The 26,052-nt window shown below is 30.7% G+C and overlaps 1 protein-coding gene and 2 pseudogenes across 2 annotated transcripts; all 3 read right to left on the reverse strand.

Moving 5' to 3' along the window:
* Positions 1-4,542: 4,542 nt before the first annotated feature.
* On the reverse strand, positions 4,543-5,460 carry LOC111311501 (chalcone synthase pseudogene; annotated as a pseudogene).
* A 2,490-nt stretch (positions 5,461-7,950) lies between these two features.
* LOC111311502 (chalcone synthase-like) lies at positions 7,951-11,005 on the reverse strand (annotated as a pseudogene). The gene is made up of 3 exons (XR_016333349.1): positions 10,803-11,005; positions 9,237-9,424; positions 7,951-9,083 (listed from the first exon to the last, which is right to left on the reverse strand). The product of XR_016333349.1 is annotated as a chalcone synthase-like (transcript).
* A 1,263-nt stretch (positions 11,006-12,268) lies between these two features.
* Positions 12,269-23,824, reverse strand: LOC111311503 (ARM repeat superfamily protein). Its single transcript, XM_022910926.2, has 18 exons — positions 23,202-23,824; positions 21,899-22,442; positions 20,812-21,045; positions 19,672-19,763; positions 18,741-18,951; positions 17,624-17,805; positions 17,224-17,451; positions 16,943-17,127; positions 16,027-16,120; positions 15,878-15,934; positions 15,659-15,793; positions 14,908-14,976; positions 14,701-14,814; positions 13,956-14,117; positions 13,724-13,852; positions 13,540-13,641; positions 13,009-13,088; positions 12,269-12,913 (listed from the first exon to the last, which is right to left on the reverse strand). Exons 1-18 carry the CDS (start codon positions 23,745-23,747, stop codon positions 12,574-12,576), a joined length of 3,504 nt encoding a protein of 1,167 aa, XP_022766661.2. The 5' UTR covers positions 23,748-23,824; the 3' UTR covers positions 12,269-12,573.
* Between the last annotated feature and the right edge of the window lie 2,228 nt (positions 23,825-26,052).

The raw sequence follows: 26,052 nt of genomic DNA on the forward strand, positions 1-26,052 counted from the left end.
CAAGACTCTTTTAAAATTAAAAAGAAAGTTAATTAAAGGGCATCGGAAAATCTTAGGCATCGGGTTTCTCGGTGGGGCCCATGGGCCATTGGCCTGCCTCTTTGGAAAAACCGCGGCGTTTGGCTTGGAATGGGATTTTTCATTTTTTTACCGTTAAGATCGAAAGCGACAGATGTTTTTCTTTTCCACGTGTGTTACCCTGCTTAGCATGGGGATTTTTTAATATTTATAAAAAAAATAATTTAAATTTTTTATTTTTTATTTTTTAAATATTTTTAGATTAAAATTTTAAAAATTTTATATCTAGAGTTTTTTATATGATTATTTGTATTGATTGGTTATTGTTAAATTTTTTTTTTGTAATTTATTAAAAAATTTCAAATCTAATATTTTTAGTTTTAATTATATATTTTTTATTTTTAAAAAACGTTTCTAAAAAGTATTTAAATTTTAGATCTGATAATTCTTAAAGAATTTTTATTATTTTTTGTGAGATATTTTTAATTGATTTTCATGTAAATTATTTTTTCAATTGATTATTTTTAGTTACAATTTTTTAATTTTAGTAAGTGATTGAAATTTAATATATAGGTTAGTTTTAAGATTTTGAAGGTTGATTTTTTTTTTGATAAGTTAGATATATTTTTATGGATTTTTTTATTATCTAGGTATTTGTTTTTTTCTTTGCAAAAACTTTAGAAGGTATTATAATTGTCAACAATGCATCATCATCCCTATACTCAACTCCTATTTTTTTTATTATAATTATAATTAAGAAAATAATTTTCACATGATAAATAAAGGGTTCTTAACATACTAACTTTTTAAAATATTTAAAATAAAATTAAAAACAATAAAAAATTAACAAATAGCAAGCAATGACTTGCCATATCTCAGTATACTATCCTTTAGGGATAGTTTTTATATATAGGATATAGATAAGTTTATCTAATTTATGTTATTTTTTATAAAATTATTATTTGATATTTTTTATTTAATTACAATTATAATTTTTAATTATACATATAATTTTATTAAAATTAATATTTTTTAGTTTTAATTTTGAGTTTATTCTAAATAGATTTAATTAAACATATTATAAATTGAATTTTTTTTACACATTTAATCCACTCGTATGACCAAAAACACAAAAAATTCGACATGGAGCAAAAATGGCATAGCAAATAAATTAGGCAACCATAACAATATTATTAGTGCATAACGATGACAAAATATAAATTCGTTTTTTCAGAAAATTTAAACTGAAATTTCAAATATTATAGTTGAAGTGATATATAAGTTTTGTACATAAAATATTGAATAAAATTTAAAGTCTCGGTATGAAAAAAAAAAAAAAAAAAGTCTAACTAAGAATTTTAAAGAAAAAAATTGGGTAACTTTTAAAAATATATTAGTTAATATTTTCCACATGCCAAGAGAGTTTGAGAGATGAATAAAAAAGAAGAAAATAAATCAAAGATTGTCTATAAATCATGGATGAAATTAGATTAGAACTTTAGAAGCAAAAGATATAATTTTTTTAGAAATAAAATTTAAATATTTATGAAATAATTTACTAATTAACTATGAGGATTACATCAAGAAATACGAGAAGGGGGGGCATGTAGTATTATTAGACCCAAATACTCGATAATGAATCTATGTTCTCTTTATTTAAAGAGTTGGATTTGAATAATCTCTTTTTTAATATCTAAAAAATTATGCATTAAATATAAATAATTGTATCAATAATCACCCATTAGAACAAGATAAAAGTTACCACATGCAACACATGGTGGTTTCTTCTATATGTATTTTATTTCTTCTGTTCTATTACCTATTGTTTATTGAGATGGTGTTGATAACAATGAATAAGGGAAGCACATGTTTTTCATCGACAAAAGGACATTGCAATAAAAAACAACAACCAGAAAAAGCTTCACCGAAAAGCTTAGCTGAGGCCAGAAGACGACAATTGGGAAGAAAATTGACGTGTAATTATGAACCATGCAACGAGTTGAATATCTCACTTTCGTATTTTACTATTCAAGGCAACTAAAATAGCTTGAAGCTTAGCCCAGGAACTTTCTTGGGTGGGTCCAAAAATCCAATTAAACAGAGCCCAAAATGTGCCAATCTTTAAAATCATCGAGTCTCCAGGACAATTAATTTGTTTCTTGACTTTTTATAAAATAAAATACAATTAGTACTCAGAAGGGTCAGACAAAACATCCACGAAGGAGATGATCATGGGATTGTACACCGTTTAAGTTTACCCCTGTATTAATTGCACTATTTTAAAGTGAAATTTTGTTTCTTTTAAACTTGATTATGATCAATAATCACCACCATATTGGTATCATTATTATTCTTATTGATTTTTAGATTGGTTGATTATATAATCATTAATAAGGTTGCAGGATGCAACAACCGAATCTAACTTTATCAAGAAAAGAAAAAAAAAAAAAAAACCTACAAAAACAGAAAAGTGAGGAAAAGAAAGTGTTTGTGAGAAAAAATTTTGAGAAAATCGAAAATCAATTTAAAATTATAATATTTGATTCAATTGGATTATTTTTTTATTTGATTTGAATTAAATTCAGATATTAAATGTATATTAGAATTACATTGAATTTCATATAAAAAAATAAAAATTAAAAAAAATTAAATCGAATCAAATTATATATTTTTATTAACTTTATATGTATTTTATATAAAATAAAAATAATTATTTTATACCTAAATATATTTAAAATTATATTAAAATAATTAAAAATAAAAAATGTAAATTTAAAAAATCAATAAATCAAACCAATAAAATTCAATTCAAATCAAATTAAATAATATAAAATTTTGATTAAAATTCATTTTAAAATTTTATATTATTAAAAAAATTAAATCAAATCTCGTTCAATCCGAATAATTATCAACTTAAAAAGTAAAAGTTGAAGAACAACGAGAGCCTCACCATAATCAATAACTAGTAAGTGGCTTTTTTGCATTGTCAGGGGCTAAGGCCCACTCATGAATCTCTCTCCGTCACTCTACCGTTACCATTACTCGTGTCCGTGGACCAGGGTTTTCAACCAGCTCGTAAGCTTCACCAGTTTTGAAATGGGCTTGGGCTAAGATTTCAAGACCGAGTCGACTCATTATTTTATTAACAAATATTTCGTTTCGTTTAAATTTGATTAAAAATGTTTAAATAATAAAAATAAGGAATACATCGATGCATATGATTTTAGTAATAAAATAACAAACATAAGAATAAAAGAAGCAACAATTAATTTTAGAAATTATTCTTGGTTTTTTATCTTTCAATTTAAGTTTAAATGATATAAAATATTAAATATTAACATAGAAGCAAATTCAAACAATAAAACAATTTTTTTTTTTTTTTTTACAAACAGAGATCAGATGCTGTATTAAACAGAAAAGATAACTATTTTTTTAATAAACATTTCAAAAAGTTCGAATTTAAAATATCTGGATCGGATTCTTGTATTTTAACTATTAAAATTATTAAACAAATTTTTATAATAATTAAGACATTTATGACAAAATGTCTCAAATGGGACATATTTACCATTTAGTCTTCAAGACTTTAATTGATAAAGGTCAAATCGATGTCCATAGACGCCTGGTACCAATAATTTTTATGCAGTCAATAAATAATACGTTTTGATCTCATAATTATCAGACAACTTTAAAAATAATTTTAAAGTTTTTGTTGATAAATATGTTTTACTTTTAATTGTTTGGTTAAACAAAAACATTTATAAAATAAAAGGTTTCAGAATTAATTAAAGTTGAAATCGGAAGTCGTGCACAATAGCAATTAGCAATAAGGAGAATGATAGTTTGGGTGAGCCATTTCACTGCAATTCCCGGTCCAAGTTTCTCCAAATTCCACAATTTGACCATTAACAACCATAAATTAATATAACTCATTTATTACAATGATAGAGAAGAGCTTAATAGTTACTGTTAAAAAATTTAATCGATCTTCGAATTGATATAATATTAAATTTGAGTTTGAACTCAATTTAAAATTTAATGATTGAAATTCATATCGAATTTTATTTTTTTAATTTGAACTTAATTCAAGGTAAAAATTAAACTATTCGAACTCGATCGATTAAACTTGATTAAGATGTAAAAATAAATTCGATTATTATATTCGATAAAAACTTGATTATTTATACTCGAGTTTGAGTTCAAAATATTTTATTAATTAAAATATATTAAAATATAAAAATTTGATTAGATCACAAGCTACTCGAATTAAATATAAAAATGTTTAAACTCAGTTCGATCTATAAATCGAACTACTCGAACTTGACTCGATAATAATCAAATCAAACTCAAGTTTTATTCGAGTTGAACTCGAGTAATTCACGAGTAATAATATATCATTTACATTTTTAGTTACTATAGATTAATATAATACAGTTAATAAAAAAGGCTTATTAGTTAATCCCATGGCACTAACATATAATCATGATCACCCCTTTGAATTTTTTTTCATCTAAGATACTTAACCAAATATTCGGACATTAGAGAATATCTTAATGGAATGTATTAATAGGGAAGCTGCGGAGCACAACTATGTCAACACCAATACCAGCCCCTAATCCACACACAACGCCCCACTCTTGACCTTCGCCTGTGGTGGCCTTTCCTACCTCCAAGGATTTCCTTCTCATCTTATCCAGAATAAAGAACACGGTTCCCGAAAACATGTTCCCAAATTCGCTAAGCACATGTTGAGTCGCAAAAAGTTTTTCCTTTTTCAGCCGAAGTATGAGCTCAATCTGGTCAAGAATTGCATTCCCTGGATGAACTATCCAAAACAATTGGTTCCAATCCTCAAAACTCATTAGGTTAAATGCTTGAGCAAGGCAGCTTTCAATATTATTAGCTATCAGTTTTGGAACATCTTTTGACAAATGAATACTGAGGCCTGCTTCACGTGAATGTCCTTCAATCGCACCATGCGAGTAAGGCACAATATTCTCTGTTGCAGAAATAATTTGGAAAAGTGGTCTTTCCTTTAAGAGGTCAGGATCAGCACCAATGATCATAGCCACTGCACCATCACCCATAATTGCATTGCCGATGAGCGAAGGTGTGTCATGTTCATTGGGTGCACGAAAAGTACCAAACGAAATGTCAGAGCTGACAACAAGAACTCGTGCACCCGCATTGTTTTCAGCGAAGTCGGCCATTCGGAGCATGGTTCCGCTAGCATAGCAACCTTGGAAATACATCATTACTCTTTTGATTGATGAAGGTAGGCCAAGCAGCTTCGTAAGATGATAATCTGCTTCAGGCATGTCCACACCTGAAATTGCAGGGAACATGAGGTGTGTGATCTGAGATTTTGGAATTTATATTTATAATTTCACAAATAACCTTATATCGAGGTATCACCAAAAATGTGTCATGACAGATACTATACGAGAAACAAAAGTTGTATTACCATGGGAATGTTAAATTCATGGCCCTTGGTTGTAAACATTGCATCCTAGATCATAATTTTACGATGGCTCTCTTATAAAAGCTTAAAAAGGGTTATGCCTATCTGGGTTTGTACTCCAGACTCTCATGCCCCAATGGCCGATGTGAATCTGAAATTTTGAAAAACTTGCTATTCTGATTGTATATTTATTCATTGGTTGTGTTATTTACCTCGCAACTTCTTTGATCTTCATATTTTGAAAGAATGTTTACCACCTGCAGCCTCGTCCCTTCTGCTTATAGTCCACTGATCTTTCTCTTCTGACCTCTGCAAGACTCTTTCTTGAATTTTTTTTTTTATTTAAATTAGATCAAATTTGATTTGATTTTTTTTATAATGTGTAATATTGTAAATTTTTAAAATTTAATTCAAATTTAAATTATTTTTTTAAAATTCTTTCAATTTAAATCGAATTTTATTAATCTGGTTTAGTTCATCAATTTTTAAAATTTTTTTATATATTATTTTAATAAAAATTTAAAATATATATAAAAACTAATAAAATATATAATTTATTTTGTTTCTTTTTTTTTTTAATTTTTTACATATTGATTTAAAATCTGATCCGAACTTAATATATATATTTATCATCTGAATTTGATCTAAATTGAATAAAAATAATCAATTTGAATTAAATACTATAGTTTTAAATTAGTTTTAAATTTTTTTAATTTTTTTCTCGCCCTTACCCTTAGAGTAGGTAACGTATTAGGTTAACTTAAATCAAGAAGCTGACATATTTAAAAACAATTTAAAGAATTTATATGCAGTGAATAAATAATATGCTGCAACTCATAATTATCAAACAATTTAAAACTAATTTTAAAGTTTTTATCGATAGATATTTTTTACTTTTAATCGTTTGGTTAAACAAAAACATTTATAAAATGGTTTTCTTTTCCATTTCTTTCCAATTTCATCGGATGTCCCCTAAGGGACTTTCTTTTTCATTTCTTTGAAACTTAAACAATCACATATGACTATAGAAACCAGCAGCAGTTGTCCAAAGATTTTCCATTGACAGTTTTATATTTCCTTCTTTAATTTTTATTAAAACTTCCTTTATAATTTGTTTATAACTAAAAAAATAAAGTTTTTAGATTATTAGTATTATTGCTAAAAGTAGTTTTATATTTAAAAATTATTTTTATTCGAATATAATTTTAAACAATAAAAAAATTTTAGCATTTTTTGTTTTTGTTTAAAATATATTTTGATATAATTAAAATGTATCGATAAATACCGTCGACACTAAAATAAAATTAATAATTATGATCTTGACTCTTGAAGAAGAAGAAAAATGAAAGCGAGTCTCTATTTTTACTGGAAGACATAAAACTTGGGCAGTTATTTTTACTTCGAGATACTGAAGTAAGACAGTTATTCAAAGGAAACGATCTTGTCCGCCGTTAAAAAAAGTACAAGTGTCATTCTTCAAGATCCTACGGTGTTGGATTTTTTTGTTTCGATCAGTTATGAAACAAAAAATTTGATATTCGCTGATTAATAGATATGATGTGAGCTTGTAAGCATTGATGTTAAATCGAAATATATGTATCGTTAATCGAAATTTATTTTGACAATTGAGTATCAAATTTTGTATCGTAAGATATGGTAAATAATGTAAAATAATATATTTTTAAATAAAATAAGCATGATATATATACATGTAAAATAAACAAAAAAAAAATTATACAAATTAATAGGTTAAGTGATTATGTGACATGAATAGATAATATGATTGTTTTTCTGGCTCTCCGCATGCTCATTAATAATATATTTTTAAATAAAAATTTCTTGTATTTTTCATGTTAATTTACTAACTAAAAGTCTTTTTGTATTATTTAAGTTTAAAGTATTTAGAAAATATTTTAGTAATTTTTTTGGTAAACAACTATTAAAATTGTATTTTTAAGTTATTGGTTTTGAACAAATTTTAATTAAGCTTAATTCCAATTCGACACAATTATATTTAAATATATTGTAGCATATGCATCAATCCACTTGTGTATTGATAAATATACTATTGATTCATGATAAAACCGATTCTCTACAAAGATACACATCACTTTTGTAATAAATCAAATTGCATCGTATTTAAGAGACAAGATATTTCAAACTAGCAAATAAATTGTAATTTCAAACCTAAACATATATAAATATTTTTGTTCAATCTAACCAAGCACATATCGAATCACATATGAAAACATAAATAAACACACATAAGGACTCTTGCTTGGTCATAACAAATCTATCTAAACATCAAATATCCACACTCATCGTCTCTCTCTTAACCTCATGATGTCTGTTCTAGACACCCAATACAAACAAATCCTACAACTTACAATATATTTAAAATCTCAATCATCAATTCAGTTTGAAAGACTTCAAACTCTTTTATTGCAGTGATCGAGAAGAACTTAATAGTTGACATAGATATAACACACCTAATAGAAAGGCTTATTCGTTAATCCCATGGCACAACATATAATCATGATAAGCATAGGATGTATATACGGACGTACCAATTACTGAACCGAATCTTCAGACATAAGAGAATGTCTTAATGGATTGTATTAGTAGGGAAGCTGCGGAGTAAAACAATGTCAAGAGTAATACCAGCCCCTAATCCAAGCAAAACACCCCACTCTTGACCTTCGCCTGTGGTGGCCTTTCCTACCTCCAAGGACTTCTTTCTCATCTCATCCAGAATAAAGAACACGGTTCCCGAACTCATGTTCCCAAATTCGCTAAGCACATGTCAAGTGGCTCAAAGTTTTTCCTTTTTCAGCCGAAGTCTGAGTTCAATCTGGTCAAGAATTGCATTCCCTCCTGGATGAACTATCCAAAACAGTTGGTTCCAATCCTCAAAACTCATTGGGCTTAATGCTTGAGACAAGCAGCTTTCAATATTATTAGCTATAGTTTCGGAACATCTTTTGACAAATGAATACTAAGGCCTGCTTCAAGTAAATGTCCTTCAATCGCACCATCGGAGTCAGGCACAATATTCTCTGTTGCAGAAACAATTTGGAAAAATGGTGTTTCCTTTAAGAGATTAGGATCTGCACCAATGATCATAGCCACTGCACCATCACCCACAGTTGCATTATAAGCGAAGGTGTGTCATGTTCATTGGGTGCTCGAAAAGTACCAATCGAAATGTCAGAGCTGACAACAAGAACTCGTGCACCCGCATTGTTTTCAGCCAAGTCCTTAGCCATTCGGAGCATGGTTCCGCTACCATAGCAGCCTTGAAAATACATCATTACTCTCTTGACTGATGAAGGTAGGCCAAGCAGCTTCGTAAGATGATAATCTGCTCCAGGCATGTCCACACCTGAAATTGCAGAGAATATGAGGTGTGTGATCTGAGATTTTGGTTGCCCCCACTCTTGGATAGCTTTTGATGCTGCTTCCAGGGCAAGTTTGGGTACTTCAGGGACAGTAATTTGTTGACGTATGTCAAGAGATTTGCCATTGTAGGTGCTGATATTAGGATTCTGACTAATTATTTCTTCAGTGAGGACAAAGTGTCTTTTCCTTACCATAGATTTCTCACCTGTTAGAGATATAAATAACCTTTAAAATGTTGCAAAATATACCAAAAAATGAAAAATCAAAGTGTAGCGGCTAATGAATTTTGTTGTCAAGGAGAAATCATATATGATTAAACTTTAGACTTTGAAAAAAAATTTCTATCAGTTATACTTACATATGCGTTTGAATTTTTCTTTCAATTGTACCATGTGCTCACTTTTAGTGACTCTAAAATAATAATCGGGAAAGTCAGCCTGAGAAATATAATTAGCCGGATTTGCTTTGCCAATGGAAAGAATTGTTGCAAGGCCTTGAGCTGGCTTCCGGCTTCCAAAATTTTCTAGTGAAGCCATTGGTGTCAACCTGGTTTTGTATAAAAACTAGTCGGTCGAAGCAGGAAGCAGAAATGTGATGGATTAAAAATCAGCGATTAAATGAATCAATTGAATTAAATTTCAAGTTCGATCGTCATACTACTTACTTTGATGGTACTAAACTTTTTATTTAAATTTTAATGATTTTAATCTTCTTAGTTTTATTAAAAGTTAAAGAGTAATTGATAATGTTGTTAAAATTATGTTGTTGATTTCAACCACATGACCTTTTTACTGACATCATGTGCGAACTTTTTTTTTTTTTTCACAAAGAGCATAAATTAACATAACTTTTTATTATTATACTAAAAAATTAGGATTTTTATTAAAATAAAATATTTTTACTAAGACTAAATTTAAGTTTTATATTTTAATTAAAATCTTAATTTATATTTTAAATTTTATTATTAATTTTTTAGTTTATAAATAATAATTCGTTATTAGATTTTTTAAAAATTTATTCTAATTAAATAATAATTAATGTTTTACTAAATATAAATCTTAATTATCAATTAATTAAAATAAAAAATAATTTTTTATATTGATATGTAACATAAGTTCATCTTATTGTGCCATGTCATCATTATATGCTTATTAAATACAATGATTTAATCAACATATACAAATCACTATAATTTTTGAAATGATCATCTTATACCAAATTCTACCTAAATAGCATTATTTTTTTTGGGAAGAGGGCTGAATTAAAGGAAGAAACTCCACCGGTTAGCCCTTGCCCCTTAGCATATAAGCAAGGCAATTTTCTTTGTACGGAAGTGTCGTATGAGATCGGATATTCAAAATTTTTTTTCTTTGGTTTCATACATGCAGATTTTTTATTTTGTGATCCATATCTTATTAGTATAAGAGGAATATCTGAATAGAACCAATTAACATAAAGTTGGATCGAATCGGTTTTTCAAAATTTTTTATGGGCTTTGATTTCTATTTTAAATGTTCTCTAACTTGAGCTTTTGATTGAATCAAAATTTTGGCTTTTGATTCAATTAGACAAAATAACAATATAATTAAAATATAATTTAATTATATATTTTAATTAAAATCAAAATAAATAATTTTAAACAAATTGAGTTAAAAAAAAATTATCTAAATAAAATAATCTATCATTATAACTAACATCAATTAAAGAGTATCCGTGCGCGATACCTAATCTTATTTTATTGACAATTGCTTGCATATGAAAATAAATTGAATTAAAAAAAAAAGATTATCCAAATAAAATAATCTACCAAAACAACTAACATCAATGAAAGAGGAACCGTGAGCTGTATCTAATCTTGTCTTATTGACAATTGCTTCCATGTGAGCTATACTTAAGTTCTATTAATACCAAAACTTAAATTTACCTTGAAGATCTGTAGTGTTTCTTGAAGCTAGAGAGTAGGAGTAAGAGAAGATTGTGACTTCGTGAGTGTGAAGTGAGGCCTGACTCCTGGAGGGGAACAACACAACAAGGTTTGAAGTCTGAAACAAAAAGAGAAAGTTTTGACTTAATAAAAAGGCAAAGTTTTGACTTGAAGTTAGGAGAGCACGTGTTAACGTCGGCAATGGAGTTTCAAAAAAAATGATGAATCGCTGGCTATTTGAGGTTTGAAATAAAACGAGAGTTTTGACTTATAGTTTTGATGTGAAGTTAGGAGAGCACGTGCTAATGTGGACAATGGAGTTTAAAATAAAAAATGGTGAATGGCTTCTTTAAGTTTGAAATAAAAAGAGTTTTAACTTGGCGTTAGGAGATCAAGTGTCAACATGGCAATGGAGTAGAAAAAAAATAGTGAATGGCTTCGGAGAGTCGAGAGAGTTGGAGTGAGACTTGAAGGCTAAAAACTAATAAGCCGAAGTGACGTCGGCACAGAGTCAATGAGACAGAGAGAGCGCTCAGAGAGTGGGTTTTATTTATTTTTTAATTAACAAAACAAGTTAATAAATTTTCACATAGCTAAGTGGGTAATAGGTGGGCTAAATTAAATGTTGAGTTGATCTTTCAATTAGACAAACAGATTTTTATCCGCTTTGTAATTTCAGTTTTGGATTATTTTCAATTCGGACTGAGTCCGAATTTTTAAAATTTAATGATAGAGAATCAAACGACCCTGATTTTGATAACGTTATCCATCCGAATCTAAATTAAATTATTTAAAATTCAAATCAAACTGATTCAAATCCATCCGTTCATGTCAATTTTTCGATTTTTCCGATTCTTTTCTCAGCCTCCTTGTAAACAAGGCAAATTCCTGTTTTATTAAGGAAAAATAAAGGGATTAAATATCCATTTGAATGATGGTGAAATTGTTTGTATAAGATTGAAAATAATAGTTGGTAACATTAGTTAATGCAGCTATAAAATTAAATTAATAGTGAAAAATGTTTAAATGTAAAAATAACAGATAAGATGAATTATAATGAAAGAACGATCATTTAAAGCATCAAAATATATATGTAATCAAAATTTTAAATTATTTAAAATTTGTAAAATTAATAAATAATAAAAATTTATTAAATTATTTTTATATCAAATAATAATTTTGTTAATAAATAGTTAAATTTAATAAAAATAAAATTTTATTTATTTATCAGTTTAAATAATAAAATTTTTTTATGAAAATATCAAAAGATAAAAAGCTTTGTAACGGGGACTTTCGGGGGTTTTGATTAAAAGTGCAAGGGTTAAAAAAATAATAATAAAAATAAAGCTACCATACCACCCATCACCAGACCAAATGATCCATCTGAATCCCGAACGGTTGGTCAACACAAAAGTGAATGACAACCGACCCCCAACAACCACCAAAATTCTTGTTACATCCAAATGGATCCTAAAAACAGCTTTTACAAATTGCAATTGTCAATCATTTAATTGTGATACTCAATGACTGCATAACCATCATGCACTAAGAAATTGATAACCCTGGGCTTAATGGTAAAGAGAAAGCCATAAAATCTCAATGTTCTAAATTCAAGTTTCTATGTATGTAAATTTGATTCAGTTTTATGTTTTGATTCATAGATTGGTTTATCTGGGTTTGTACTTGAGACCCTCATGCCCCAATGGCCAATGTGAATGTGAAATTTTGAATAACTTGCTATTCTGATTGTATATTTCACTCATTGGTTGTGTTATTTACCTCGCAACTTCTTCGGTCTTCGTGCTTTGAAAGAATGTTTACCATCTACTGCCTTTTCCTTTTTGCTCATAGTCGACTGATCTATCTTTCTCTTCTGACCTCTGGCAAACCCTTTTTTGAAATTCTTCTTGTTCTTTTTAACATTTCCATCTGAATGACCCTTTATTGATTTTTCGAAGTGCTTATCTCTTTTAGCCAGTTTCATACCAGGTTCACTTGAATCAGGAAGCTTGCCACCATCTCTTTTGTCCCTCTTTCTCTTTCTGTGTTCTACCAAGTCATTTTTCTGCTGAAAAGTACCAAATCTCTTTCTGTTTTCTGTGTTCCGAGACCTAGTAATATTCAAACAGGTAATTAGAGACATTCAAATGCACACAATCAATAAAAAGATATAGTCAAGTATTTAATTCGCGTCAAGAGATCAGACCCCTCATTTAATGAATCCGCAAGTACTTTTTCTGCATCATTAATGTCGGCTTCTTTGGAAGTCGTTTTGCTGCGTCGGTTCTGCAATAATACAGACGTTAGGTATAGCCACATGTCACACATTGTAATAGGAACTTCATGGTACACATCTAAGGAACTTAAAATGGCACAGTTTAACCGCATAATCCAGGAGCAAAAAGATATTAGGTACCGTATTGTATCAGGAATAAGCATCCGGTAAGGGGTGAAAGAAGAATTTTTTTCTTTGTTCCAGGACAAACTTTGTTAATAAAACATTTGACACCTTCAGATGAAGGAGATCGTTGGACGTTGAAGTTGTAAATCAGGGGGAAGGAAAGGAGTTAAAGAAAAGGATTCAAAGCCTTGCTATGAGAGCAAAGCCAGTTTTCCCTGCTACAAGAATTCATCAACGACTTAACCCTAATTCTTGAAGAATATACATAACTCAACATGCGTCAATTTTCTTAAAACTGAAATAATACTAGTATGACTAAGAATAAGAACTCATTACCTCTATAACAGTATTCAGAAAACCCCTGTGCTTTTCTGGAGTAACCAATTGAACAGCAGCGATACCACACTTCCTTGTCACAATTTCCAATATTATAGTGACCTGTAGAAAACGTGAATGCACAACTATGAAAATTCCTCCAATTCTATTTATTTATATTTATATATAGCTATTATCTATTTACCTTTGATCTGAAATGATTTCTAGAGATAGATGACCACTGGAGAATTCCATTGATGACGTCGGAAAGAAAATTCTGCAGGTCTTTAGCTTGCAAGGAGGATACCAAGACTTTTACAAAACCCAAAACAGCCTGTCAACATTGTACAAAACCTTGTTACCCGGAAGCAAAAGTATTTTTTAGCAAAACAAAATAGAAGACAATCTTAATTTTGCTTTGCACTAGCTAAACTCACTTTTATAACTTCCACGGCTTTGGTTTGCAGCAAGGATAAAATGGAGGAAACAAGATCAGGAACTGAAATACAGATCTCGGGATCATTATATACAAGAACAGATAGTGCAGCTATTGCTCCACTCTTAATGTGAGGAGAGGAACCAGAAAGATATCCCATTATCTGAATAGTAGGTAACATCATCAGTCGTTACATGTTATGAGTAGCATTCAGTGCACTGGTAATAATATGTTGGCACAACAGTTTAAAAGACATAGTCTACAAATGCAACTATCTGAAGAAACTTGGGATAAGTTAAAACCAGCCAACAAATTTCTAATGCCCCTAAACATGAATATCTTAAATAACAAATATATGTCCAACTTAAAGGGTTAACATCATGTTTTTGCGCAGCATGTCACGTTTAATGGAATAAGACATTTTAGCCTCTAAGGATAGTTTCTAAATTCACTACATTTATCTAGGAAATGAAACCTGCATCTTCTATCCACTCACTCTAAAACTCAACTGTAAGAAAAAGCTACTGCTTTGAGACCATAACAAACTTCTAGCTAATCTTAAAGAATTCATTATATGGTATTCTGAATAATTATTTTCAACACTCAACGCTTACTAATGAAGTCTACTCTACGCTTACTAATGAAGTCTACCATATAAAAACGTTAATTACAAATATGTACAAATTGAAAGCATCCAATTTCCTTACAAGAAGAACACACGGGGAGACAGACAAAAGGATACTTACCATGCTAATCAGTTTGTGATAGGGTGGATCAGATCTGACATCTGACAAGTTTCTTAAGGTAGAACTCATCTTCAGAAGTATATCATAAGCTGCTTTCCTAGGTTCTTCCTTCCCCTGCATGTTAAATATAAATTAAAAACACAATGAGTTGCATTACCCTATAAACAAGAAAAAGGTAAATAATTAAATTTCTTTAGCAGCTCTTACATCCTTTAAAGTGACTATAATCTCATTGAGAATAAGAAAAGGCTTCGTATTTTCTTCCAATGAGCTCATCTGCAAGAATTTTAGAAGTTAACTCAGCTGCCATTTTCTACATCTAATTCTTCAAAGAAGGCACAATATCAGACCCACGTGAACAAAAGCCAGCCAACAACTTGCTGGTAGAGCAAACATTTCCAAAGAAGCTAAAAAACATATTATGAAGCTTCTAAGTTTTCATAGAAAATTTACATGACTTTGCAATATATATATATATACACACACACACACACACACACATTATGTTAAGTCCACAAGGGATAGATGCAATTTCCATCATGTAACGATCAATGCGTTGACATAGGCTCAATTCTCCATTACAGCGACAGCACCAATAACAGGCACTCTTATTTTCAAAGGGACCACAGTCTTTATTATTTTCTTCTTTGTAAGAAGCCCTAAGAGAACTACACAAATAAGCTATGACTGGATCATTAAAAAAAAATGCTTGTCAGAGGGGTAAACCCACAATAATAACTAACTCTCTGCTTAATCACATTAAATGGTGATGACATATTACCATAATCTAAAGCATGGATTACAATCAATAAGAAGTGAATGAGAAATTTACACCATTTACATCTTGCTCAGATGTACAATCAGATGACCAGATACCCCAAAAAGAATAAAATACATGAAAGCACAATTGAACAAGAATCTCAATTCTCTAACAGAATGAGCTTAGATGACAGTTAACCTTCAAGGTGTGAACCATTAGCACGTTGAAACAATCAAAGCGGCTTCGAAGAGATGCAATATCGGCAGGCGATTTTAGTCCAAGTAATAGATCAATCAACTCCACCAATTTAGATGAACAAAACCAAGCATGTTCCTACATCATAACACAGGAAAATTATATCTCATAACAGAGTGAAGATTATAAATAATGAATCAAAAGTAATATGACAACACACACCTCTAAAATTCTGCTCAAAGCATAATAGGCTTCACAATGACCAATCTCATTGATTTCCTAAAACCAGAGGTTAGTAAACATATTCTGACAAGATAAATTAGTTTCAAAAAATAACAAAACCAGCACAGAGGTATTGGGTATATAAATACCAGAATAGTTTGCTTTACAAAGACATAGATAAAATCAATGAGATCCTCCTCAGCTCCAGCAATAAGTGAAGATGCCAACTCTATTATTACACACCTGCATAAAAATAAATGTCCTTAGCACCATCATCAATTTCTATAGCCCTCCAGAGAAAGAGAGATTGTCAGCTCAAAATTTTTGCCGAGTTCAAAAAAGTAATCATCCATTCTAGATAAGCATATTGTTCCATGCAAATGAAGCAGAGAGAAACTGCTATCCAGCAGGGGAGGACAAACACCTACAAAAATAGGCTGATCTGCCTAGGAAGTGCTGTAACTTGTCCATAACCGCATAACAAACAAAGTAGTTAAGTAAATGATTACATTTTATGTCCACAGCTCCACATTAGGGTGAAGTTCCTAATAAGCACAACTGAAAATGCCTGCTGCAGAGATAAAAGAAGGGATGATCACTCTGAAAAGAATGGCTCAAAATCAATTAACTTGGCCTCTTATATTAAGCACCATAGCAAAACCAAGGTATTATATAAAAAATATGAATGATTAGCTTCACACTGAATTGAGTACCATATGAGTAAATTTAGGTCAACATCACATCACTGCTTGCAAGTCATGCAACCAATTTCTGTTGGATAATACTAGCACCTTCCACTCAAGGTCAAACATTGCTATAGTAGGGATATGGATGATTCATTGTTCAAACATTAGATAGAATTCCAAAAAACCTGACATAAATAACTCTTCAACTTTGGGAACTGAAGTACATTAGCACAAAATCAATATATACTAAAAACCACAACAACACAGAAAGAGAGGCTAACTAACAAGCTGTCAAAGACTTAGAAACAATAAGCAGAAGAAAGAAACCACTAACTAGGCTGGAGCATTTTAAATTCCGGAAGGTAAGTCAGGTACACACCTGCTTGCATCTTTCCCCGTAGCATTAAGATTGCCTTGTTCTTTTTCCATGGTCTCATTGGCATTACCAGCCTGCTTTTCAAATTCATCTTCACTGTCAACAAACTGCAGCTTCTTAACCAATGACACAAAAATCCTTTTGGTAATAGAAGAGTCTGTGATAGAAGCCAAGCATCCAATGGCATCCTGAGAAAATGATATAAGATAGGTAGAGTTCACATCAATAAGATATCAATCAAGTTATAAACCTAATGGTCAGATGAAAGGATGACAGATGTGAACCTTAAGATATAAGCGCTTTGCTGGAAGTGAACAAACAAACACATCAATCAGAGCCTGAAGCATCTCAGGAGCACATGATGACAAAGCTTTGATGTTCCTGGTAGCAGTTTTCTTTGAATAAGAGGCTGGACATCTGATCTCTAATATAGAATCTCTCACTACGAAGTTGTTGGACTCACCAGCATTCTTTCCAGATCTAAGTATACTTTTGTTTTGATTGACAAGAATCTACAAAAAATAACATATATATATATATATATATGTTTGTATCAAAAAAGAATATGAATTAAGGATACAAACAAATAACAACCTAAGAAAATTATTTGGAAAAAGGATTAACATAAGGTTATAGAACTTACAAAAAATAATAATGATAAAGATAAAAACAAACAAAAATTACCTGTAAGGCAACAGCAATAGTTTCATGCATAAGAGAGTCCTCCTTAAGAATATCAATCAAAAGTTCGGTCAAAACTTTGATCTTCTTGTGCATATCAATAGGATAGCGACAAAAGGCAGGTAGTAATCCCCAGATGGAATGAGCATGAGCCTGCAAATCTTGACGAATTACAGACTTTTGTACTGAATAAAGTCGAAAAAGGGAAGGACAAAATCAAAATAAATAAAAAAAATTAGAAATTGGGAAAAACTCTTGTCATCATAAATTAGCAAATTATATAGAATTGAGTGGCGCACGATATAGCTGTCCAAGTAATATAGTTATAATAATGAAATAAAAATTAGAGAGACACCGAAAAGCAGTAGATGCTCAGTGCAATAAACCAATTTTATCAAATATATTAAGAACCCACCACGTGCCCATACAGGCAGATGTGGATAATCTAATCCTGAGCTGTTATAGATTTATATTTATACACATTAAAGAAATGATAAGCAGTGTAGCAGAACAAAGAGATGATAGGCGGCCAATGTCATCTGTAGCGTACAAACACACCAATTACAAACCAGACAAAAGATATGGTAACGACTAAATTTCCCAAAAAAAGGGGTTGCCTGTCTTTGCTTTGGCAAAGGAATCCTTATATTGGAACTCTAGATATGTACGAATGAAAAACTATTTCAGAAAAGACAAGTTTTGCATCACATATTTCATCAAGTTGCAAAAGTTAGATGGGTACAACCTTTTGAACCAGCTAATAGGATGTTAGGCTAGACTAATTGTGAAAAGTAAGAACAACAGAGCAGCTTACAAAGTCAAACAAAGTGAAAGAATACTTAAATCACTTTGCACAGCTACAGTTTTCACACTACTAACTATAGTTTATTAAATCATCCAGAAAGACATGTCCTTAATAAGGATCTCCATCCTCAGGAGCATAATGTTAACTGAATCCTTGGCCTTCAAATATCCTTGAAAGAATCATAAACCAGTACGTTCAAAGCAATTTAAACCTACCACCTTTCCAGGTGCCTTTTTATGTGCATCTTTACACTTCAATTTTCAAATCTAGTCATAATCATGCTGTGAAGAAAATTTCCAAGTGTAAGAAAAATACCTTTACTACTTGCTTGCTGAAAGGATTTTGCAAGTGGCACTATATGCTCCATATAATACCTGAGAGATGCTCCAACTACATAGTCTTTCAATATGGGTACCAACCAGACGTTTGAATAAATTAAGTCATTGGCATGAAGGCTTATAGGCAAAAGAGACAGTATCCTCTCTGGTCCAATAACAGTAACTGCTGATCCTATACAATTCCGAAGCTGCAAATTGTAACAAAGAATGGATATCAATAGTTTTCCAGTGATCACTATGGAAGATACTGTAACCACAACCTGAAGTAGTCAATCTACCTTAAATATAGGATTAGCGCAACATAATATGACATTTCATTGCAGAAATGCTAAACCTCTAATAAGATAAATTGTTTGGAGGTAACATGATCACAGCTAAATGTGGCAAGCATAGCGCATTTTTCAAACTAATGCATTAAAAAAAAGTCTATAAAAATGCACCCTGCAGAAAGAGAGGAATATGCAGGCTTCATCTTGCTTAGCCATCATAAATTGCAAACATACCAACTCAAAAAGTTTGCCAGAATATTGATAAAAAACGAGAAAAAACAACAAAGACCTCCCTGTGAGCACACTAATATCTCCATCTTTACACTTATCATCTGTATTTCTAAGATTTGCATTCCCTTGATTTTGCTAAATCCATTCTTTTTTAGTTTATTCTAACTACTTGAGACATGTGGAATGAAAAATGTGGCTTTCAAAAGTACAAGGCAGATCACAAGAGCTTGCAGGTGTAAATTTTAGCAAAAAAATAAACAACTTACTGAATCAAGAACTTAAATTCAGTAAAATGTCATAACACTAAAACAGATTTCAGCAAATTTAAATCCCAAATTTTATTAGGAATTTACAACCACAATACTTATCAATAAGGAAACAAGCAGAAAAGAATAAGCCAAGACTTACATGATTCATGTTAGGCATGTCCCCACTAGTAAGAGTCATCAAGTCAGCAAGTTTATGCACAATGCCCTTCATAAATTTATATGACAATTCTCCTACAACCAATAGAAGCACAAATAAGCAGAAGTTATTGCACAATAAACGTCAGTACTTTTTCTAAGCATGAATACAACCCTGAACAACATTTAGGTCCTAATGACAACTTTTCATGTTCTTCGCTCTAGGTTATTTATGTAATTTAAGTCTCTCTATTGTACGTTGAAAGACAAACAACTTGTCACATTGCTGCTCCTTTATTTTTATTTTTTATCATTGTACATAGAAGTCTAAAAATCATTTTAGAAATTTAGGCTTACTTCAGAAGCTAATTTATGTAATTTTAACTGTTACCATGATCAGGGGGTTTCTACTTTAGCTTCACAAAATAAGACATTATTAGGCTTTACAGTAAAATTATAACAAAGATTGACAATTTGAATAATCAATTTTCACATTTGTTATCATTTCTTTTTCTTTGTTTCTTCCTGGGGGAGTTAACTCTATTGGCTCAAGCAGTTGACGGTGTTCACAAACAATTTCAGGAAATCTAGTCTGCAACTTGTTTTGACTGAGATCAATGGTTATTTTTGTGTCCATCAACTTTAGTGGCAAAGATTATTGGGCCTAAGCCATGTCAATTTTAAGTAATAGGTTATGAAAGCCATGTTGAGAACACTCATCATCCCACAGATACACAGGACCATTATGCCCTCAACAAGTTTATCTGGAGAAGATTCCTCCTTAATAGTACCATATATGTTTAATAGGAATTACTAATAACTCATGATATGACAGAGTCATAAGCACATTTTTACTTCTGCCTAAATAAAATTTATTCAACTTTCAAAAAAAAAAAATGATATGACAGAGATGATGATAATAGTTTAGACACAATGTAGCGAAGCTCTTTTTTATAGCTGATTAAGAGCAATAACAAACAATGAAAATAGAGTAAGAACCTCATGTGCTATGGTTTTACTCATGTTACCATTAATTAAACATATGTAAAAAGTTTGAATGAACCAAAAAGCATCAATTAAGGTGCCATGGGAAAAGTACAGTTGTAAGCTCTTTCAACGCAAATAAAGAAACAATCCATCTTACCAAGTTTTTGAAACAAAACAGACAAGACAGCCAGAACATGCTCATTTGGAATTCCAGCACTTGAACTTAGGGTATTCTCAAAGATTGCACATAGAGATTTTATAGCATCTGCTTCCTCACTTCCAAGACCATTGTTGTCAGCTGAAAAAGACTTCAGATCTATATGGTGGCTAATCAAATCCTTCATAATAATTGATGCCTGTGATGCCGTGCTAGCCTCAAAAGTCAATAGAACTACATCAACATCAACAACATTATCAGAACAAAAATTTTTAAAGTTCAGCATTGCTATCACAACATCCATAGAAAACCATCAGCAGCTGCAATAACAATACATACTCCACTGCAATCAAAAAAGAGTTAAACTCTACATCTCACATGAGAATCAGAACTAGACATCTAAAAAAAGAAACTTAGAAATCCTTATACATTTAATTGGCCCTGAGATCAATCAACACATGACGTAATGTTTCTATAATATGGTAAATTGCAGAGGATTACTGTTTTCATCGCATATGGAAAGTATAATATTAACCTAGGGAACAACATGCCAACGTTTTCTTGCACGCTTTTGAACACATATTTTCATACGTCACAAAAAAGTAATGCAATGTGGGAAAATGGGCACAATTGATTTTAGGAGTGTTAAATAGAGAGATCTTCAGTCCAGGAAGTTCCAACTCTAAAACAAGTTTCAACTGCGTGACAATAATTTAGAATCGATAGAAGGTGAACAATTGTGCATATTATAAAAATGCCATTTGACATTAATACGTTCAGGAACTGATATGACAAGCAACATCACCATAGACAAACCTCTAAGAAATCATCACAAGAAGTAATAAAACTGTTTATTCAAAGAAAACATCTTCAATAAACTATATTCTCATTGCTGTTTACAGGAATGATAAAAGGCAGTGATAATCCACTATACCCTACAATAGATTGTAAGACAAGCAAAAACAAGGTTAACAATGCCAAAGTCCATTATTAATTGTCAAGACAAAGTACTAGATTGACATATCTTCTTATAAAAAAATAAGACTATTAAATTAGCATGTTAAATTTAACATATCAAAAAGCATACCTGCTAAAGAACCACAAACTAAAGGAACATTCTTCATCCACGAGTTTGGTTCTACAGCATGGAGTTTGTCTACAGCACATTTTAACAAAGTTGACGCAGGTATGAGAGTGTCAACAGGATTCTTCTCCCCAGAGACATAAGAAGCAATAGAAACTATAACGTTCTCCATCTCTGGTATAATTGATTCAACATTTGAATTTTCAAAAAAGACTTCAATAGTTTTATGAACGTTTTGTGTTAATGTAGAGAACTCAGAACTAATAAGCTTACATAGTTCAGATAGAATTTTTAAACGTATTTTGGCAAAGAGATATGGAAATGTAAGCTTCAGCACATTTAACATATGAAGGACCTCCAAATGTTCAGGTTTTGACAATTTTTCGTCCTTAGAATCATCTTCACTCTTTATGGTACTTAAGGTAAGTGCAACAGGCATATGCTTTTTAAGCAAGGAAAGTACCAATTTACTTGCTTCTTTGATAACGATAGAGGACTGGAAAGACTTAAAAACCTTCTCAAGATATTCTTGAGCACATCTCCGGACCTGCAACAAAATATTAAGTCAACACATCAAATTACTTTATTTTTTTTCCCCAAATGAATCACTATGACTATCAAGTTGCTAGTTCTATTCCAAAAATAGTGATTCTTTTAACTGTTTGTTCAATTTCAATTTCAATTTCAATCTAAACTTAAGGGGCAGTCTAAAAATACACTTGATCAGAGATGCATGTAGCTCTCAACACATCTTATACACGAACACAATGCACAACTGCATGAGCACACAAGCAAGCTCCAACAAAAGAGGGAGTGGAAGGCACTAGGTTCATAGCACTCATTGACAAGAACCATCTCTTGTCAAACCTAAGTATGAATTTATAAGAATTCCTTCTAAAGCATGATTATGTTGAAGACTGGAAACAACAAAATGAAGCTGAGGACACATTCCAGAACATAATGCAAACAGAGACCATAAGTCCATAGCATTCATCACAAATATTGTTCTGCTATTTACGTCTTCAAACATGGTTAGAAAGCAAAAAGAAATGATGAAAATCAAATTATTAATGTTATATTTAATTACCAATGAGAAAATGGTTAAAACAAGAGGTTAAAACTTAAACATAATTGGCCAGCATAAAAAGAAATTCATGCATTTTGCTACCTCCAAAATTAGAATTTTGTAACTTTCAATTGGTAAAAGAAATATTGTTGAGTTTTGCATCCAAAAGGTCACTTAAGCTGTGAAAAGAAAGTAAAAATGCAAACAGTAACTAGTGGCCAGATAAATATCTTAACAAACCTTGGGTCGTTTATCAATGGCGAACCCAAGCAACGTTTCCAAACCAAAACAAACCGAATCCGAATCCTCCAAATCAAAAAACCCAACAACCAACACTCCGAAACACTTCACCCCACTTCTCAAACTCGCCACTCCCAGACCCTCCTTCCTCACCACCTTCACCACAACTTCCACCGCCTCCTTCGCCTTCCCATTCGCAATCCCTCCTTTTGGTACTACCAAAACCACGATCGACAAGAACGTAAGAAGCGCACCGATTGCGGTCGAATCCAAGGCGGTCGCTGAATCATCATCGAGTGCGGAAATGGCAGCAGCGAAGTAAGCAGGGGGAGAGAGAGGGAGGGACTCCGCGGAGAGGATGGAACGCATGGCGGCGGCGGTGGCGAGGAGGTGGCGGTGCTGTGGCGCGGATGATTTTGAATAACGGTCCATGAGTTGCTGGCAAATATCGGCCCCATCTTTCAAAGGGGTTTCGTTTTCGATTTCGATTTCGCTTGGGTTCTCGTTATCGTCTTCTGGGTTAATTGGGGCTGGTTTTTTCTTCATGGCTGATGATTTTGTTCAGATTTTGGGGTGGGTTTAGGGTTTAAGAAAGGACGGTGGTTACTAGTGATGGCCGCGATGAAGAAGGGTTTTAAACATGGGTTTGTGTCTGGTTTTGTAGAAAGTTTTGGGCTACAAAATCTAACATGAGCTTAAAACCTGACAGTTTTGGGCTTCAGATTCAATCTGGCATTTTTATCTAACCAACAAGCCCAAATAATGTTCTGTGCTGCCCAATTTCATTAAAGCTGGTTCTTAAGACTAGTCTTTGTCCAAAATGCATCTTACAATAATTGAGAATTATCTTGCAATAATCATCAACCTTAAAGCCAATGGAGGAGTTATTTTCTTTGTCCTATAAATATTGTCTTAATTTGACTTTTCATTTTGTTTTTTTTTTATTTTGACTTAATTTTATTTTAAATGTATTCATAATTAAAATATAAAAAAATCTTTTCCAAAAACTTTTAATGGAGAGATTTTTAAATATATATTTTATAATAGTTTAATTTAATGAAACATCTAAAATATTAATGGTCAAAGTTAAAATATATTTAGTTGACCGATTGAGGGTTCCCTCAAGTAATCAATTAGGTTTCTTTTTCAGTTTTATTTAGGATATTGCTTTTTTATTTTTTATTTTGATTTTTAAGGAAAATAATTAAAATAAAAGAAAAATATTTATTAATAAATTCATTATTTAATATCAAAATAATTTAATTATTTTAATTATTTATTAATTTTATAAATATTAAATAATTTAAAATATTACATACCATTTTTAATTTAATGTTATTAATTTTTTTTTCAATAATTCATATCATCACTATTTATATTTTTATGTTTATGTATATATTCTATCATTGATTTTATTTTTAAACAGAGTAGGTTATCTTATCAAATCTTTTGAAATTTTTAAAACTTACAAATTATTTATCAATAAATAATAAAAAATTTAAATTAAATATTTTTCATTTAAACTCGAAACTTAACCATTTACATTAACCATATTAATATCTTATACTTGATTTTAATTTATTCGTTATAATAATTTATCTTGTCGAAATAATAATTATTGTTATTTTCAACTTCGAAATAACATTTGATTGAAATGAAATAAAATAAAATTTAAGATTTTATTTAGATGGATAATGAGATTGATTATGATAAAATTAAAAATAATAATAATTATTATTATAATTATAATTAAAAAATTATTATAATTATAATTTAAAAATAATAAAAATTTTATATTAAATGAATTTTATTAAAATTAATATTGAAATTCATATAACAATACTATGAGTTCAATCGATATGGTAAAGTCCAAATGGGCAGTAAGTGGTTGAGTCAATATTCAGCCAAATAGTTTCGTTTTTCAACGTAAGAGCAGGCGGAGAGAGTTACAGGCTCGAAATTACAAGTTGCAGTTGCTAAGCAAAACACAAAAAACACGTGGCTTTTCCTTCATGGAAACTTCCATTTAAGAATCAGATCCACGCCCACCCTCCTCGTTAACACGCAAACACACTTGCACTGAGCCCCTGAGCCACCGGAACACTTCCAAGTTCATTTCCATCTTCATCTCCTCGTCGGATCTTGCTTTTCCAGTTGCCTCTTTCAATTCAAGGCCCAAACTCAACATCAACCACGCCACGCACTACTCACATCGCCTACGAATTGAACTGTGGCAAAGAGTGTGATCTGAGGTGAGGATAACTGGGGCTGAGGTGGGTGGCTGAGAAGTCAGTGGCGATCAATAAATGAACAAAAATCAGACACAGAATGTCATCCACGCGCCTTGCTTCTATTAAGCTTAAAGGAATCTTCTAAGGGTGGTGGCAGAAGTAGAATTGAATGACTGTAGCTTGTGCTTATCGTTGCAGCCTAGTACAATGTCGTTTCAGACCCACTCCTAGGTTTTACCATTAATTGGATAGAGACTTGGACACCCATGCACCAATTCATAGAAGTAGTCGATAAATTTCGATTTAATTTGATTTTATAAGATTAATTATTTTTTATAAAAAATTAAGTTTTAAATTAGATTGGATTGAATAATATTAAAAAAAAGGTTAAGATTAGATGTTCGAGATAAATTTGATTCGATATGATATTATATAAAAATAATTTTTAAATTTTTTATTTATATATTTATATAATTATTTATTTAAATATTTTATATTTAAAAAAAATATTTTATTAATTTTTATAAGATAAAATCGAATAAAATTTATATAATATTAAATTTGAGTATTAAAAAATAAAAAAAAATTTGATCGAATTAGATTCAAATTTGATGAATAAA

This window comes from Durio zibethinus, chromosome 1 (assembly GCF_047325235.1).
Source record: "Durio zibethinus cultivar Kanyao isolate XHJ-2024 chromosome 1, ASM4732523v1, whole genome shotgun sequence".
Lineage (NCBI taxonomy): Eukaryota > Viridiplantae > Streptophyta > Magnoliopsida > Malvales > Malvaceae > Durio > Durio zibethinus.